At 36.3% G+C, this 16788-nt stretch overlaps 1 protein-coding gene across 4 annotated transcripts; it reads left to right on the top strand.

The window, feature by feature from the left end:
• Positions 1-9768: 9768 nt before the first annotated feature.
• LOC112006616 (LEAF RUST 10 DISEASE-RESISTANCE LOCUS RECEPTOR-LIKE PROTEIN KINASE-like 2.1) lies at positions 9769-15476 on the top strand. Of its 4 annotated transcripts, none has more exons than XM_024038922.2 (4): positions 9769-10645; positions 13114-13149; positions 13238-14367; positions 15365-15476. In XM_024038922.2, the coding sequence occupies exons 1-3, from the start codon at positions 9841-9843 to the stop codon at positions 14341-14343; spliced, it is 1947 nt and encodes a 648-aa protein (XP_023894690.1). In that variant the 5' UTR covers positions 9769-9840; the 3' UTR covers positions 14344-14367; positions 15365-15476. The 4 variants fall into 4 exon arrangements, with proteins under 4 accessions (XP_023894690.1, XP_065623243.1, XP_023894689.1 ...); XM_065767171.1 differs by lacking the exon at positions 15365-15476 and adding an exon at positions 15069-15269; XM_024038921.2 differs by lacking the exon at positions 15365-15476 and having other exon boundaries at positions 13238-14561.
• The last annotated feature ends 1312 nt before the right edge of the window (positions 15477-16788 follow it).

Genomic DNA, 16788 nt, shown 5'->3' with positions numbered 1-16788 from the left:
GTACCGTACAAATAAAATTATCTGCATTTTATTTATAAAAGGTGCTCGAGCCTGGTATACTTGAGTATTGTGTTGCATGGTACTCAAGTTTACCAAGCTCAAGTACCACATTATATTTTTTAATCGCCCAATTTCTAGCTCAGCAATGCCACGGTGGAACTATAAAATAGGGTACTCGAGTTTGGTGAACTTGGATACTAAAAAAGTGGTAGATCATCATATATTTCCAAAACAGTGTTTTTTTGCTAAAAATTTCAGAAAAAGGTGGTATTTGACCATTTTGGCCAAAAAGGTAGTATTATGTCTCCATCCACACTCATTTTTTAGAAAATGAACCTTTTTTTGTTCTCAAATCTATTTCTTCTATATTTTCTTGGCCACACATAGGTTGGAAATTTTGACCCGCATGATATATCACACCACATTCTCTATGCCAAACAGTGTTCAAAGAGATTAACACAGAAGAAAATTAGTATCCTATGGTCACTAAAAAAGGTAGTATTATGTCTCCATCCACACTCATTTATTATGCTTTCACCATGCCTTTCACTCTCACGTACTTTATCATATCAAATGACATCTTGTTTTGAAACAACACCTTTTTAAAATATACTCTTTTTTTTTTTTTTAAACTTCAGTTTTTATTTTAGGGTACAATTTTCTTAAATAGTTAATCATTTAAAAAAAAAATTGAAAACTTAAAAGCCCCTAGTTAGGGATGGACGAGCCAAGCATTCATGACTTAACCAATAAATCAAAACCTCCATTGCTCACAATGAGACACCGGTTCAGATGAAGCAACTTCTACGGAAGTTATGGAAGTTACCTCCGATTTTGGTGAACTCCTCGACAATAGGAACGGTTATCAGAGCAAATAACCGTTCCATACACTATATAAACACAATTCTGCATACAGGTAAGGGGATTCGGACTTTTTTCATTTTGAGAAGGGAATAAACACTTAGATATTTCTCCTCTCTATTCCAGCCTTCTAACTTCATCATCGGAGGGTCATAGGCCGGCCTCCACCGGTCTTTGCTCTGATTGAGTTTGGTTTTACAGGATTCAATTCTCAAGATTGTCGAAGTCTGAAGATTTTCAACCCACTGATTTTCCAGAGTTATCAGTCTGAAGAGAAAAGTTACAAGATTACAAGAGGGGAGAAAGTACAAAAGTCTTTTTGAGGGAGAGGGAAGGCTATTACAAAAGGATTTCTAAAACTTGGAACTTAGAAGCTTAGAATCTTAGAAACTTAGAAACTTGTCTTTGGTCTTCGTAGTCCATCTCTTTTATAGGTGAAATGAACCATGGTAAAGTAACCTGAGTAGGTAAATTTAACTCAAGTTAATCTGTCGGTGGTATGGAAATTAGTACTGATGAGTAATATTCTGTCTACGTCTATCTGGGAATCTTTCAAATCTCGGGAATCTATCAGATCTCTTTTTACGCATGCTAGTAAATAGTAGTAACTTTTGAACATCTATCTGTATCTGTCTGGACTATCTTGATTTGTCTGGACAGTTTTACTTAATGCAAAAAACAAATTTTATGAATGCAGTAAACAGATTCGAATATACAGTAAACATGATGTCCAGATCATCTTGCAGGAGAAGAAGGGCTGAGTGTAGCTGTAGTGGCATTGGGTTTGAACAGATCAGCTTGTCAAAGTCCACCAAGAGGGCATAGTGCAACTTGATAGGTCACTATTACAAGCAGTGCAGCAACCACCAGCAACCCCTTGAAGTACTGTATAAACTGAAGATCTGAAAATTATTCAGACTCTTTGAATCCCTAATACGGGCATACTTATCTTTACTATATCTAGTTGCCATTTCTTTTTCTTTTCTTTTTTTTTTTTTAAAAAAAAAAGGAGTTAGAGGGCAACCAAGGCCAAGCAGATAACAGACGGAGTTAGGAAAAAGTGACGAAGTTAAAGAAAGTAACAAAATGGAAAAGGTTAAGGACAGACAAAGTCTTACTCTTTTCCTCTCAACGAATCTTCTCCAACACATATGTCGAAGGTTCTGGACCTAAGCAGCAAGTGTAAAACTGATGAGGATCAACAAAATCATTAAAATCGTCCACTTTCCAAGCATAAGCAAGCGCAGCGCGAACACGATGACGATACTGGTCTTCTAAGTCAGGTCGATCAAGCGCTACAACGGATTTATAAAAAAAAAAAAAAAAAATCATCATCAGACGAAGAACGCAAACAATGAAAAGAAACAAAAAAGAATGACGGAGATACGCACCAAGGGCTAGGACTTCCCATTTTCGCAGTAATCTGGGGACTTCCCCCCAGAACTCATCAAAAAGAGTTTCCCAACCCTTACCTGAGACAAGGAAGTACCGTGATTTCCAATCACGGAAAGAAGAGGGAAAACCCCTAACTACCCTAGATCTCCTATCCCACGGCAGGAGTTCAAAATAGCCATAATGGGTCGAAGCTTTTAAATGGTACAAATACAAAAACTCATTTAGGGTTATCATCTCCCCGTCACAAGCGTACAACCAAATAGACATACAACTAATAATCGTCCTCCAAACATTGGGAACGAGTTGACCTGGAGCGATTTGAAACTCATCAAGCACTTGCATAATGAAGGGATAAACAGGAAAACAAAGACCGCACAGGAAGTCGGCCTCATAAAAACACACTTCCCCGTGGGCGAAATGACAAGCCTTTTCACCCAAATAGGGCAATCTGATGGAAGTTCCTTTAGGAAATTGGAACCTCTTCCTATAGCCCTTAAAATGGCTCTCTTTGAGGGAACGAGACTCAGAAAAAGCATGTAAAGGCCGCGAGGTTGAAGTTGAAGGCAATTTAGAGATGGCGGTGTCAACAACTTGGTTTAAAGACTTAACATTGGAAGACAAACCGGTCTTCAATTCACTAGACCTGACATCATCCATCCTATTCTTGACAGGGTCCATCTCTAAGTAATACCTAACTAAAGATTGATGGATTAGGGGATAGAGGGTGAACAAAACGGGCCTAATAGCAAAACTATGAGACACAAACAAACCTAAATGGGACGCTGACCAGAAGAATGCTCAAGGAAGACTCCTAACCTGGTAAAGAAAAAAGAAAGTGCTCAAAACCAACCATTAAAACGAAAAGTGAAGAAACCTTACCAGAGATTTTGAAGATGAAGACCACTTGGCACTTCGAAATGCAGAAAAAATAGGGCGGAGGTAGGGGAGCGATACTCTCTAAAAAGGAAAACCTAAAATTAAAGCGCGCCATAAACGATGTAACTTCGCATGCACCCCAATCGAGAACCAACATGTGCCCGTTTCCTAAAGAAGCAGTCGCTTCACATTTAAATTAAAATGATGGATGTCAGAAATTGCAAAAAACTGGATCGTCACGTCCAATCACATTCCTAAGATTGTCCAAACTTATGATAACCACGAAATGGGGGGCAACTGACGAATATTTGTGATAGGTTGTCTGTAATAGTGACGATCACAACTGCGTCCTCGTAGAGACGAACATAGGGGCAAGATCCCGTCAACACAATTGGCAAGACATGCGTGCATTGATAGCACAAATAAATGCCAGCTAGACACACTACAACAAAATGTATTTTCAAGGACGAAAAAATTCGTCACTAAAAGTCCAGTTTTTCGTCACCAAGGACCTTTAGTGACGAAATTGGACTTTTAGTGACAAAACTCATTTTGTCATTGTAACCCCGTCACTAAAAGTCCTGGTGACGAAAAATTTCGTCAGTAAAGTCCGATTTGATTTTTTTTTTTTTTTTTTAAAAAAGACTTTTAGTGACGAAAACATTTTTTCACTAAATGTTTTTCTCACTAAAAGCACTATTCAGTGTCGAAAATATTTCGTCACTAAAACTATGTTTGGGTACATCTAGTGACGAAAAAATTCGTCACTAAAACTATTTTAAAGAAAATCCAGGCATATATAGTGACGAAAATTTTCATCACTAAAACCATTTTTTACAAAATTTTGCTATATTTAGTGTCGAAATTTTCATCACTAAAAAAATTTTTTGTTGCTATATTTGTGACAAAAAAATTCATCACTAAAACTTATTTTCTGTTTTTATTTTTTTTCATGGCTTTGATATTAACCTGTAACCTGTCATTACATTATTAAAACCTCACATTTGAATAACACAATTATTTCAACAACACATTTATAAAAAAAGATCCATACATTCCACAAGTAAAAAATAAAACAAGCATCTAATTCAAACTCCTTCCATATAATAATTGTTTGCAACACATACAATAACTCAGGATGTTTTATAACAAGACAAAAGCATAATATAATTAGAACTAACAAAAGATGTCCTCATATGTCTTCAAGTAATGCCAAAAGTAAATCTCCTAAAAGCCACCAATAAGAAATCTGCACAAATATAAAAAAAACAATACTACATTAAAATCATAAAGTAAAAACATTAACTATGTTATAAGAAACATTTCTAACAATGCATTAAGAGTAGCCACACCAATGAATTAAAATCAAAACTCCCCAATGTATAAGTTATAGAAAGCAAATATAGATTTTCAAGTGTAATATAATACAATTAGTTTCAAATAATGCATCATAAAAAGTAGTCACACCATGTAGTGTGAGTCAATTGCTAAAATAAAGTACTATTCATCACATCTAATCAATAATGTTCATTCACATTGGCAAGAAACTAAAAACACTCCCAATATTAGTTTAAACCACCTTATAATACCATGCAAGCCACCCGCTTGCTCTAACATAACAACCCACTACAAAATCAATCACAAACATCACAAGTATAAAGTGTTTACAAGTATTGAAATCAATTAAAGTACTATTCATCACATCTAATTAAAAAGGTCCATTCACATTTGTAAGAAACTAAAAATACTCCCAATATGAATTTAAATCACCTTATAACACCATGCAAGCCACCCGCTTGCTCCAACACAACAACCCACTATAAAACCAATCACAAACATCACAAGTATAGAGTGTTTACAAGTATTAAAATCAATTAAAGTACTATTCACCACATCTAACCAACAAGGTCCATTCACATTTGCAAGAAATGAAAAACACTCTCAATATTAGTTTAAACCACCTTATAACAGCATGCAAGCCACCCGCTTACTTCAATACAACATACCACCACAAATCCAATTTCCAACATCACAAGTATAGAGTTTTACAAGTTTTTAATTAGAATTTACTTACTTTGCTCAAGCTAAGTTTACAACTTTCAGAAAAAATCCAAAGTTAACTTGTGTTCTCCACCTTACTCCTCACAATTTTTTCAGCCACAAAAGAGAAAGAGAGCTGAAGAAAAAAAAAAAAAAAAAGATAACTTTTAGTTAGCTTTAGCCCACATACAAAAGGGGAAAAAAAAAAAAAAGCTTTTAGTTTACTAAGAAATGGTAAAAAAAAAAAAAAAAAAAAAAAGATAACTTTTAGTTAGCTTTAGCCCACATACAAAAGGGGAAAAAAAAAAAAAAGCTTTTAGTTTACTAAGAAATGGATAACCCACCAAAGAAAAAATCTCAACCAAAATTAGCTTCCTAATTAAGCTTAAGCACAAACAAAACCAATAACAAACACATAACAACCAAATGGAGTATAGAAAAGCAAAACATAAAAAGACCTATGAATAATCTTACCTTTATGATTATATATGACCAGTGTCCAGTTCTTGTTCACGGCAACATTTGTCTAGTTTCAAAACAAAGTGTTGGGTTTGGCTCTCTCTAAAGACTAAACTCAAAAGTAGTTAAGAAAAACAAGGAATGTGGAAATTGCAATAATGGTAATAATTGGTGGAGGGACTAATTAGTTGAACAAACAAATTAGTACATATTCCATAATAAGCTTTGTGTTCCATCTACTATAACTACAAACAACTACATATAACTATAAAAACAAAATAGTCTTATTAGTAGTAATTCAAATCAAAGAATATGACCCTTAACTAACTTCCTTTGCATCGGTGATGCCTAAAATTTTTAATTTCTTGTTTGCTAATTTTATGCTTTTTAAACTAAGATATTTAAAAAGCATATAAATATATGTTAGCATCTCAAAGAGGTACACATTACACAATGAGTTTAACCATCAACTATGAGACTATGAAGAAGCTTGTAAAAATAGTAGAGTAGTACTGGAGCTTGCTTCTATTTTTTTAATCCAAAAATGAGTTTGAAATGCTTAGATTAGATTTTCATATACATGACTGGTTTTGAAACTGACAAAAACCATTACCAAGAAAACAAGTATAAGTTGTCAATAAACTCCAATACCCATTTTTATTTTTCTCTTGCAAAATGACAACCAAACAATTCTCTCCATTCTAACAAAATTGTCAAAGGGTATTACACAAATATAAATTTTAAACCATGTTGGACCTGACAATTTAACATAAACTCAATTAGTCAACTATATAGCACAACATGTAACAAACTCAACTCTCTGAGGCATTTTGTCAAACATCAAGCAGATAAATTTGGACAACATAAAAGGGTTAGAGACCAGAAAAGAAAAACTCATTTCCATTAAATGAATGAAAACACAAAAATCATAACAAATCTAGCCATAGCTATAATGAAAAAGCAAAAGAGAGAGAGAGAGATCAGTTAGAGAGAAAGACCAAAGAACCTCACAGTCGCCGTCGTCGTCACTGTTGCAAAGGGGAGGCAAAGGGTCGCTAGCGCAAAGGGGAGATAAAGGGTCGCAAACTAAAGCGTCACCAACAGCGAGCTAAATCGTCACCAACGGAGCTGAATCGTCGCCAACTAAGCTGAATCATCACCAATGGAGCTAAATCGTCACGATCGGTGAGCTGAAGCGTCGTCAATGATCATCGACCTGAAGCGTCGTCAATGATTGGCGACCTGAAGCGTCGCCAATGGTGAGCTGAATCGTCGCCAACTAAGCTGAATCGTCGCCATTTGCCGCCAACTGAGCTAAATCGTCGCCAACAGAGCTGAATCATCATGATCAGCAAGCTAAAGTGCCGCCGTTGAGCTTAATCGGCGACGGTGAGCTTAATCGGCGACGCTTCAGCTCCGTTGGAATGGATATTTGCAACGACGAGCTGAAGCGTCACCGATGCGATTTGGAGTGGGTATTTGCAACGGCGAGCTGAAGCGTCACTGTTGAGCTTAATCGGTGATGGGTGGCTCGTAACGGAGCTTCATAAGCGACTATTTGAGCTTCATCGACAACGGCTGAGCTCAACGGCGATGGTGGTTTGGGTTTTTTTGGTTGGCTCTTTGTTTGTTTTTTTTTTTTTTTTTTTTTGACCGAAATGGCTCAGAGAGAGTTTGTGAAATGTTTATGGCTCTTGGTTTTTATTTTTGGTGTGCTGGGTATTGAAATTAGGCTTATAAGTCTTTAGTGACAAATTCTAGTTTCATCACTAAAGACCGGGCTTTGTTAAGATTTTTAGAGACGAAATTCATATTTCGTCACTAAAGCATACTTTTAGTGACGAATATTTTTCATCACTAATTCTTCCTTATAGTGACAAAAATAGATTAATTAAACTCACGCCAAAGTTTCCCTCCACTGGCGCCCATTTTCAAATCACAATAGCGACGAAATTTATTTTTCGTCACTAAATGTTATAATTTTTTTTCATTATTAGTGATGAAATTCATATTTCGTCACTAAAACTGTATTTTTAGTGATGAAAAATAATTCCTCACTAATTTTCGTCACTAAAAATACATTTTGTTGTGGTGACAGCTGGCATTCCATAACTACGCCGAGACAATTACAAAAGCAAGAACGGCACAACGGTCATCCGTTGTGACTTAACTGAGACTATCATTACCCATTAAATGCAAACGGTCAGGAGAAAAATGCTCGACTCAGCATTTAACAAACATAATTGCACCAATCTGGAGAAAGCTATAAAAGGTGAACCCAGCACATAGGTAAAGGCAAGCAAAAAAAGGTACTAGAGAAAAAGAACTATAAGAAAGTTAATTCTGGGATTACGTAATCTGACTTTAGCATCGGAGTATTCTCATTTGTCTCACGCTGGCGAAGACATTCTTTTGCTTTCTTCTTATATTGATAACAGGTCTCAGTGATCGTCCATCACACTGACGAGGAACATATTGACGAGGTACATTTCCGGCTTCATCAAATTCCTTAAATTTGTGTAAGAAAAAGCACGCAGATCTTAAAAATGATCAACAAGTGTGTGGCTGCACATGGCACAATATTGCAAGTCAAACGAAACCAGTTTCAGTTGTTAGGCTAGCTTGAATATTGAAATTCAATTGAGCCATTTAATTAATGGACGGTGTGAGAGAACCATTCCCACCTAAAAAGTAGAGACCAACATATTCTTTTCATTCCTGTCCTATAAAAAGATTGATCTAGCGTCTTGGCATAATTAATTTTATCAATATATTTTACTATTTAATATATTTTTACTGCTTTATGAGTCTCATTTCACTTTTTAATACTATTTAGAGGTTATACTATACTATTTTAACTTTTACCTTTATCTATAGTACTTTAAATAAAAAAATAATAATAATAATTTTAATAAAATAAGCAGATCTCAAACACACTTCTAATTCTTACTTGTGGCTTATATCCTTTGTATTTTTATTTTTTTTCCGTTGACTTTTTTTCACTCTCCCTTTTTTTTTTTATTGGTGGTTTGGCCGCCCTTCATATTATTATTATTATTATTATTTAATATGAATACTTCTTCCCTTCATATTATTTATTTTTCTCTATATCTTCCAGTTTTTCCATATAGCAAACTCCAAAATCCCTCATATTACTTTGCCATACTCCCCTCCTAGACCTATCAAGCAATACAACCAACTTCATGTTTCCTTTGGAATTAAACCACATTATTAGGAGGATTAAAAAGCAATAAGCATGAAACTTAAGTCATTTGAGTCTAACCTTGTTGACTTTGATCATAGTATGTGTAATATGACGAGGATTTTTTTTTTTTTTTAGGAAGACTTCAAACTTTATTAAAATCACGAAATACAAGATACATCATGGAGAAGAGCTTGCTCTAAAAAGCAAGGATTCTCTTCCATCCAAGTTATATAATTGTCAAGGCTTAACGCATATTTTACTAACAAATGAGCTGACCTATTTTCTTGTCGTCTAATATGTGAAAAATCAATCTGTGAACCAACCCCATACAACCCCAGTATACCTGAAATAACATTTGCCACAAAGGAAGGAGGATCGGATTGACCACTCAAGGAACTATACACCACCAAGGAGTCCCCTTCCACAGTAAAGTCAGCAATCCCAACATCCCTTGCAAAACTGATTCCAGCTTCAACAGCCTTTGCCTCCACCTCCAGCACTCCAAACGGTGAGTTAATTTTTCTACTCAAAGCTGCTACAACCAAAACATTAGAGTCGTGAACCACCAGTCCTACACCTGCTGTCTTTTGCGATTTAAACACCGCTCCATCCACATTGACTTTGTAGGCGGCTGATATTTTTGACTTAGCTTAAAATGGTTACGGTCAAGTTTGTATATATATATAGAGAGAGAGAGAGAGAGAGAGAGATCTGACTTGGGTAGGCAATCTAGATATCGTGCAGGGACCGCTTATAAATATTAAGATCTATCAACATATACTGGACTAGGTCACCTAATACTGAATTGACCCGTAGTAGTAAGGTTCCAAACAGAAGCTTCTCTTTGAAATTTTTAACCCTCCCATTTTTTAATGCCCACTAATTCTACCATAATGTTTGATAAGAAATATATATATATATATATATAAAATATAACATTTCCACCATCTTCTTTTTCAGCCCAACTGCTCGCAATATCTCTTCAATCCTCTCTCTCTCTCAAGATGCATCCCCATCTCTTCCCAGCCATCACTCTGTCCTTGATGATAATAGCCATAACCTTAATCCATTGTCCAACATCCTTGCGCGCAGAAGATGAGCAATACCTCAACTGCAGCGCACCATTAAATTGTAGCGGCTTTACCGACCTCAGTTATCCTTTTTGGGGATTGAATCGGCCAGAATATTGTGGTCACCCAAGTTTTCAGTTAGATTGCAGCAATGATGCCCCGCAAATCAATATCTCAAACATCAATTACAGAGTCCTTGAGGTCAATAAAACATTGCAGACTCTCAGGCTTGCTAGGACGGATTACTGGCAAAAGATTTGCCCTTCTGTGCTTGTTAATACCACCATAGATTTCACCCTATTTTCCTATACTCCTTCAGATGCGAACCTGACACTCTATTATCAATGCCCTGTCCCTTTAGTTCCTATTACATCTCTGATCAGTACTAGCGTTCTTCAGTTTAACTGCACCATAAACAATACAAATTTTTTCAATTACTATTCCCCAAACATCTACTCTCCGGATTTATCCTCAATTAGTAACTCAATCGGCGCATGCAGCTACTGGGTCATTGTTCCAATTCTGCCACAAACGCCTGTGATTGCTACAACTCAAGATGCAGTAACAGCAGCTATTGATGGCGGCTTCATGTTGACTTGGAATGCAAGAAATCCCCAGTGTGAAACATGCGTAGGGGCCGGAGGGCTTTGTGGTTCTGACCCAAGCACAAATGCATTTGCTTGCCACTGTCAACAAGGGACTTTTGTATCCGGGTGTGATGGACCTTTTTCATCATCAAGTAAGCATGAATTTTTGCTGTCATTCCTTCTTATTTCATTTCTTGTCTAGTTTTCTATGCCGTTTAGATGCTCAGTTACTAGCATCTATATTGGTAGCTGCCTTCTGCTTCTCCCATTTTTTTTTCCTTCAGTAGCTGGCCTAAGTGCAGCGACCATAGTTTTCATCAGACTAGAGACTTAAGATCAAGCTTTTAGGAAAAACACCGATCTTATTTTCCGACATATATAGCAACCACCCTATATTTGAACATCATACATCATCCAAGTCCATAAAACCTGGCAACATAGAATTTGCTTCCTTCAATTCAAGAATAAGTAACTATTTCCTCAGGTCAACGATGGACTAATTCTATAGTACTCTTCAGTAGAATATGAAATTGATGGATGATTAGGATTTTTGATCTAACTACTTTTAGGTGGGATCAAAGCCCACTAGGCACTTGCCAAGTCAAGTTGTGGGATAACATTTCTTAAAGCATTTCATTTTAGACAGCGACCCTCTAGAAGCATTTAAGTGCTGTAGCACAGTTAGTTATTTTGTGTTAGGCTTAATCTGGGATTACAAAACTGATTAACCTTTGGGTCAACTATATATTTGGTTCCTAACATTTACGCCATATGTCAATATGGTCCTTAACCTTTCAAATGTGTCAATTTGGTCCCTAACCTTTTGTTATTGTGTCAAAATGGTCCATGATGTTAAGTGATGGATGGAAAATGATGATATGGATAATGGCCAAAACAAAAAAATAGTTTATTGACACATTGACTGCCATCTGTACTAACATTCAATATAACCTTAAATTAAAAAAAATTAAAAATAAAAAAATCAGATAAGTAAGTAACACAGCATGTGAGGAAAAATTTGGGATCAAAATCCCTAACTCACGACTGTAGAAGAAATCATTAGGGATTTTAGGTAAGGACCCAAGCCATGATGGTAACACTCCAGAAAAGGAGTTCAATCCAAAGCTGACAACTTCCAACTAGCCCAAATAAGCCAACTCGTTGGGCGGAGAGCCATGAAAATTGTTGTTTCAGAAGGATAAATGAGGGAGGAATGATAGGTTTTCCGTTTGTGGAGCAATAGTTTCTGTAAGACCCATGTGAGAAAGGTTCAAGGTAGTGACTCAAAGGTGTTTGGCACCGCAAGAGATCCCAATCCAGTTGCAATCAGAGGTAGAGGTAGACCGATTGCTTGCCAAGGTTTTGTAAGGGTCATCGGTAATATGGCCTTCGGGAGCAAGAAGAGCTAATTGGTCTGTGATGATGCTAGTTTTTACTGTCATAGTTAAGCTAGCCATAAAATAGTGCAACAGAAACAACACAAAAAATAAGAAAAAGACAAGAATCTCCATGAGTTTCTATCTGTAGGTAGGTTGAGATTTGAGGCTAGCTATATGTACAAAACATGTGTGGCTGAAAGATGTGAATTATATAAATGGAGAAATCAACTTTTTGATCCTAAATTTTTCCTCACGTGCTATGCTAATCACTTATCTGATTGTGTTTAAAAAAAATTAATTTAATTTAAGGTTTTGTTGACATGTTAGTATATGTGGCAGTTGATGTGGTAATAAACTATTTTTTTTTTGTTTTGACCATTAGCCACGTTATCATTCTCCATCCACCACTTAACATTAGGGACCATTTTGACGCAATATCAAAAAGTTAGGGACCAAATTGAACACATCTGAAAGGTTAGGAACTACATTGACATATAGTGTAAAGGTTAGGGACCAAATATGTAGTTTACTCTTAACCTTTTCTAGGATTTGGATTTTCAACGTATACACCTATTCCTTGACTGAATGCCGATTATCAACTGTCTATGAATTTTGTTTTGTGTATTTGGGTGCTCTTGATAGAACTCAATTGTCTATCAATTTAGTCCATTAGAGTGCGAAATTTTCTCCTATTCCCATTTGAAAATTCTAATCAACCCTTTCTATTTTTGGTCTCTATCTATTTGGATGTTCTTGATTTAACTTTTCAATACATTTAAATAAAGTATATAATCCCACACACGTTGCAATGATTTTTTTTTTAATTCGAATAATTAACATGTTCGTCTCTGTTTATGAGTGTTATAAGCTATTTCTAACCTTTTCTATATAATAATAATAATATTAAATACTAATTACAATTTTAGTCTGTTAATATTTTAAAACCAATTCAAAATAAAATTGACAAAGTTGATGAACAATCAAGTTAGTTCAAGATTTATTTGACTTCAAGGATCAAAAAATGTATTTGGAAAAGGCTAACTAACTTGCCAATATTGTTGGCAGTCCGTACTTGTCCTCTTCCATTATTTCTATATAACTCAATCCTCTAGCTGTCTGAGTTGCAATCTCTCTTTGTTTTCCAGGTTAAATCTTGTGGTTTACTTCCTTGACACTTAATAGTATTATGTATTAACAATCACTTCCTATGCACTCACGCTGATATTATGTTTGTACTATAGGATTATCTTCCAAGCTGAAGCGTGAAATTGTCATAGGTATGTAGTATAATCATGAAAAATTTGTTAGATGAAAACTGGGTTATCATTGGTTGCACATGACAAAGTTTCCTTTCTTTAACAATAGGCATTACGGCTGCTGTGCTTGGGACTATAGTAGTCTGTATCATAATATGCTGCCTTAGAAGAGAACAATTGATTAAGGCATTGATCTTTAGGAGGACAGCAAGGAAAAACGATGAAAATGTCAAGGCATTTATATTGAATTATGGTTCACTAGCTCCCAAGCACTATAGTTACGCAGAGATCAAGAAGATGACCAACTCATTCATAAACAAACTAGGCCAAGGAGGATATAGCAGTGTATACAAAGGAAAGCTGCCAGATGGTAAGATCGTGGCAGTAAAAGTTCTTAATGAATCCAAAGGCAATGGAGAAGATTTTATTAATGAAGTTGCTAGCATTTGTAGGACTTCTCATGTTAATATAGTCACTCTTTTAGGTTTCAGTTATGAAAAGAACAAGCAAGCTCTAATATATGAATTTATGCCCAATGGATCTCTAGATAAATTCATATATCATCGAGAATCTTTAGCAACAAATTGTTGCTTGGAATGGAAAATATTGTACAAAATTGCAGTTGACATTGCTCGTGGACTAGAGTATTTACATCAAGGTTGTAGCACAAGGATTTTGCATTTTGACATAAAGCCTCAGAATATTCTTTTAGATGAAGATTTCAACCCAAAAATCTCTGATTTTGGCCTTGCTAAACTATGCCAAAGAAAAGATAGCATTGTATCAATGATTGGCATGAGAGGAACAGCAGGGTACATTGCCCCAGAAGTATTTAGTCGGAACTTTGGAGGAGTCTCTCACAAGTCTGATGTCTATAGTTATGGAATGCTGGTTCTTGAAATGGTTGGAGGAAGAAAGAATTTTGATGCTGGAGTGTCTAACAGCAGCGAAAAATATTTTCCAGATTGGATTTATAAGGATCTTGAACTAGGTTTGGATGGAAGAAATTGTGGGGTCATCACAGAGGAAAAAGAGACATCAAGTAAGATGATCCTGGTGAGTTTATGGTGCATTCAGACAAATCCAACTGATCGACCATCCATGAATAAGGTGGTAGAGATGTTAGAAGGAACTCTTCATTCTTTACAAATACCCCCAAAGCCTTTCTTGTGTTCGCCTAAAGTGTCACCAGTGGAGTCTTATACAACTTCATGAGCCAAAATTAATTCAAAAGAAAAGGTTAGGATCCAGTCTTGGGTGGGGAAAAGAGACATTTTTTATCAGTCATTTCATATGTTGAATCTTCTATTTTTATGTCTTCAATTATACCTGATATGTTTCACTTCTGACCATGAAAGGTGATGAGAGTACAGTTTCTCACTGGTCTTACTTTGTTATCTTAAATTCTTAATATGGATCCAATAATTATAATTTGTGCTCTCACTTTAAGGTCCCACCGTGGACCAAATAATTAGAATTTCATGGCAAAAGGACCTACAGATGGAACCATATAGGAATGTTTATGTTTCAATGCAAACTCCACAACGATATTCAAGAATTTGTAAAGAAATTTTTAATTCTGAAATGGTATAGGATTATTATTCTGCATGGTTTCATTATGGGTTGTCATGGTGATATGAAGATGAGATGGATAACAATGATGAGGCTAGAAATGACTTGGTTGCAATGTCCTTGCATCAATGAAGGTTTACTTTCTACATTTTTGGTGCACGTAGAGTTATTAGGTTGAGGCCCAGTTGGTCCAAACCCCTTGTACTCTAGTATTGTTGTATCATGTTGTTCATGAGTTTTTTTTTTTGTTAAACTTTTTTGCAAGTCATGATTTCATTTGTTTCTTAGGATGTGTGTAAAATCATATAAAACACAAATAAAATAATTTGTGTGTAATAAACACCACTTTTTATTTTTATTTTTGGCAGACTACATATCAAGTCTTAACAGAACCAAATTCGTCGACAAGTAAGAATGGACTGCCAAGGCCACAGATCTCTTTAAAGAGGCTTGATTGCAGCTGACTACTTGTCAGCGTCAATGTTATTAACTCTGTTCTATTTTGGTTGAAACGGCTGAAATATCTCATATCAATTACAAAATCAATAAACTTTAACCCTCTTATTCCATCTTGGCTCAAATTCTAATAATTGTCTAAGCATTTAAGTCATTCCAACCCGTATTTAAACTTCAATTTTTTTTTTTTTTTTTTTTTTGAAAACAGAGCAAGCATCATTCATTCGTTCAGAGGATTAGAATCCAAATACAATGCCTCAAGGGCTGGCGGTGGTGATTCTTCCAACCATACAGTATCCTCATCTAATTGACTGGTATAACGAGCCAAGGAATGAGCAACAAAATTAGCACAACGTTTGACGCAGCTAACTGACATACCCCTAAGACCTGCAGCTAAGTAGCGAACATCCTCATAAATATGTCCCAGTCTAGACCTGTTAGCTCATGGAGATAAAATTGACTTCATGACAATAGCATTGTCTCCCTCAATCACCAGCTCCATGAACCCAGCATCCATTGCAAACTCAAGAGATTTCTGACACACTAACACTTCGGCCTCCTCACTATTCGCCACTGAAGGTCCTCTAGCAGACAAAGCGGCCATAACATCTCCCTTATCATTTCAAATAATGGCACTGAAGCCTGACGAATTTGTGTTGGCGAACACAGCTGCATCGAAGTTTAGTTTGAAGGCCAAATCCAATGGTGGTCTCCATGCCTGCACAAACACAATGGTTGTCAGTATAGCCAATTGTACCTGCGTTTCCTTGTACTCATCCAAGTAGTCTGCTCATTTAATTAGTCGAGTTGGGTCCTGTAATTTTCCTCCATGTAGTGCTAAACTCCTTTGATTACAAATTATCCAGCTTTCAACCCAGAATAGTTCCTGCTCTTCACTGGACAACCTGTTTAGCAATTCTTCAACTAGCTGCATAAAATATGCTTGGCACCTCACACCCTTTTGCAACCGACCTGGACATCCAGCCCATATATCCTACACCACCCCACATTCCCACAGCACGTGGAGCACTGATTTAGGAGCTAGTTTACAAAATTCACATCTACCATCTTCAATAATTCTTCAGCGGACCAGATTCATCCGTGTTGGTAGGGCATCTTAGCAAGCTCTCCACCCAAAAACCTTTATCTTATTTGGGATTTGAAGTTTCCATGGTTTTGCCCATATTGGACATCCATTCACAGCCCTCGAACTCTCGCCCATGTCATTGTCTTGCCATAATATCAATCTAGTAGTGCGGTACACCGACTTCACTGAATACTCCTTGTTCTTGGTATGGAGCCAGAAAATCACATCTGATACAGCTTGCAACTCAATGGGATGCAAAGAATTGCCTCGGCATCATCTCTATGGAATTTGGACTCAATAAGTTCACGATCCCATAAATTAACCCTCCAGTCAATGAGTTCAGACACTCGCCACTCCCATTCCTCATCTATTGGTGGATGGATCACCTTGTTTGTAGGGTGATTCAGAATCCACCTATCTTTAGTGACCCGAATGGAAGAGTCGTCCCCCACCCTCCAACAACACCCTCTCTTTAGAACTGGTTGAGCTGCCATTAAACTCTTCCAAACGTAAGAGCTATTTGGGACATTTGAGGTCTCGAAGAA

Source organism: Quercus suber, unplaced genomic scaffold (assembly GCF_002906115.3).
Source record: "Quercus suber isolate HL8 unplaced genomic scaffold, Cork oak 2.0 scaffold_781, whole genome shotgun sequence".
Lineage (NCBI taxonomy): Eukaryota > Viridiplantae > Streptophyta > Magnoliopsida > Fagales > Fagaceae > Quercus > Quercus suber.
Note: the sequence above shows the minus strand (reverse complement) of the source record. Positions and strands in the feature narration are given on the sequence as shown.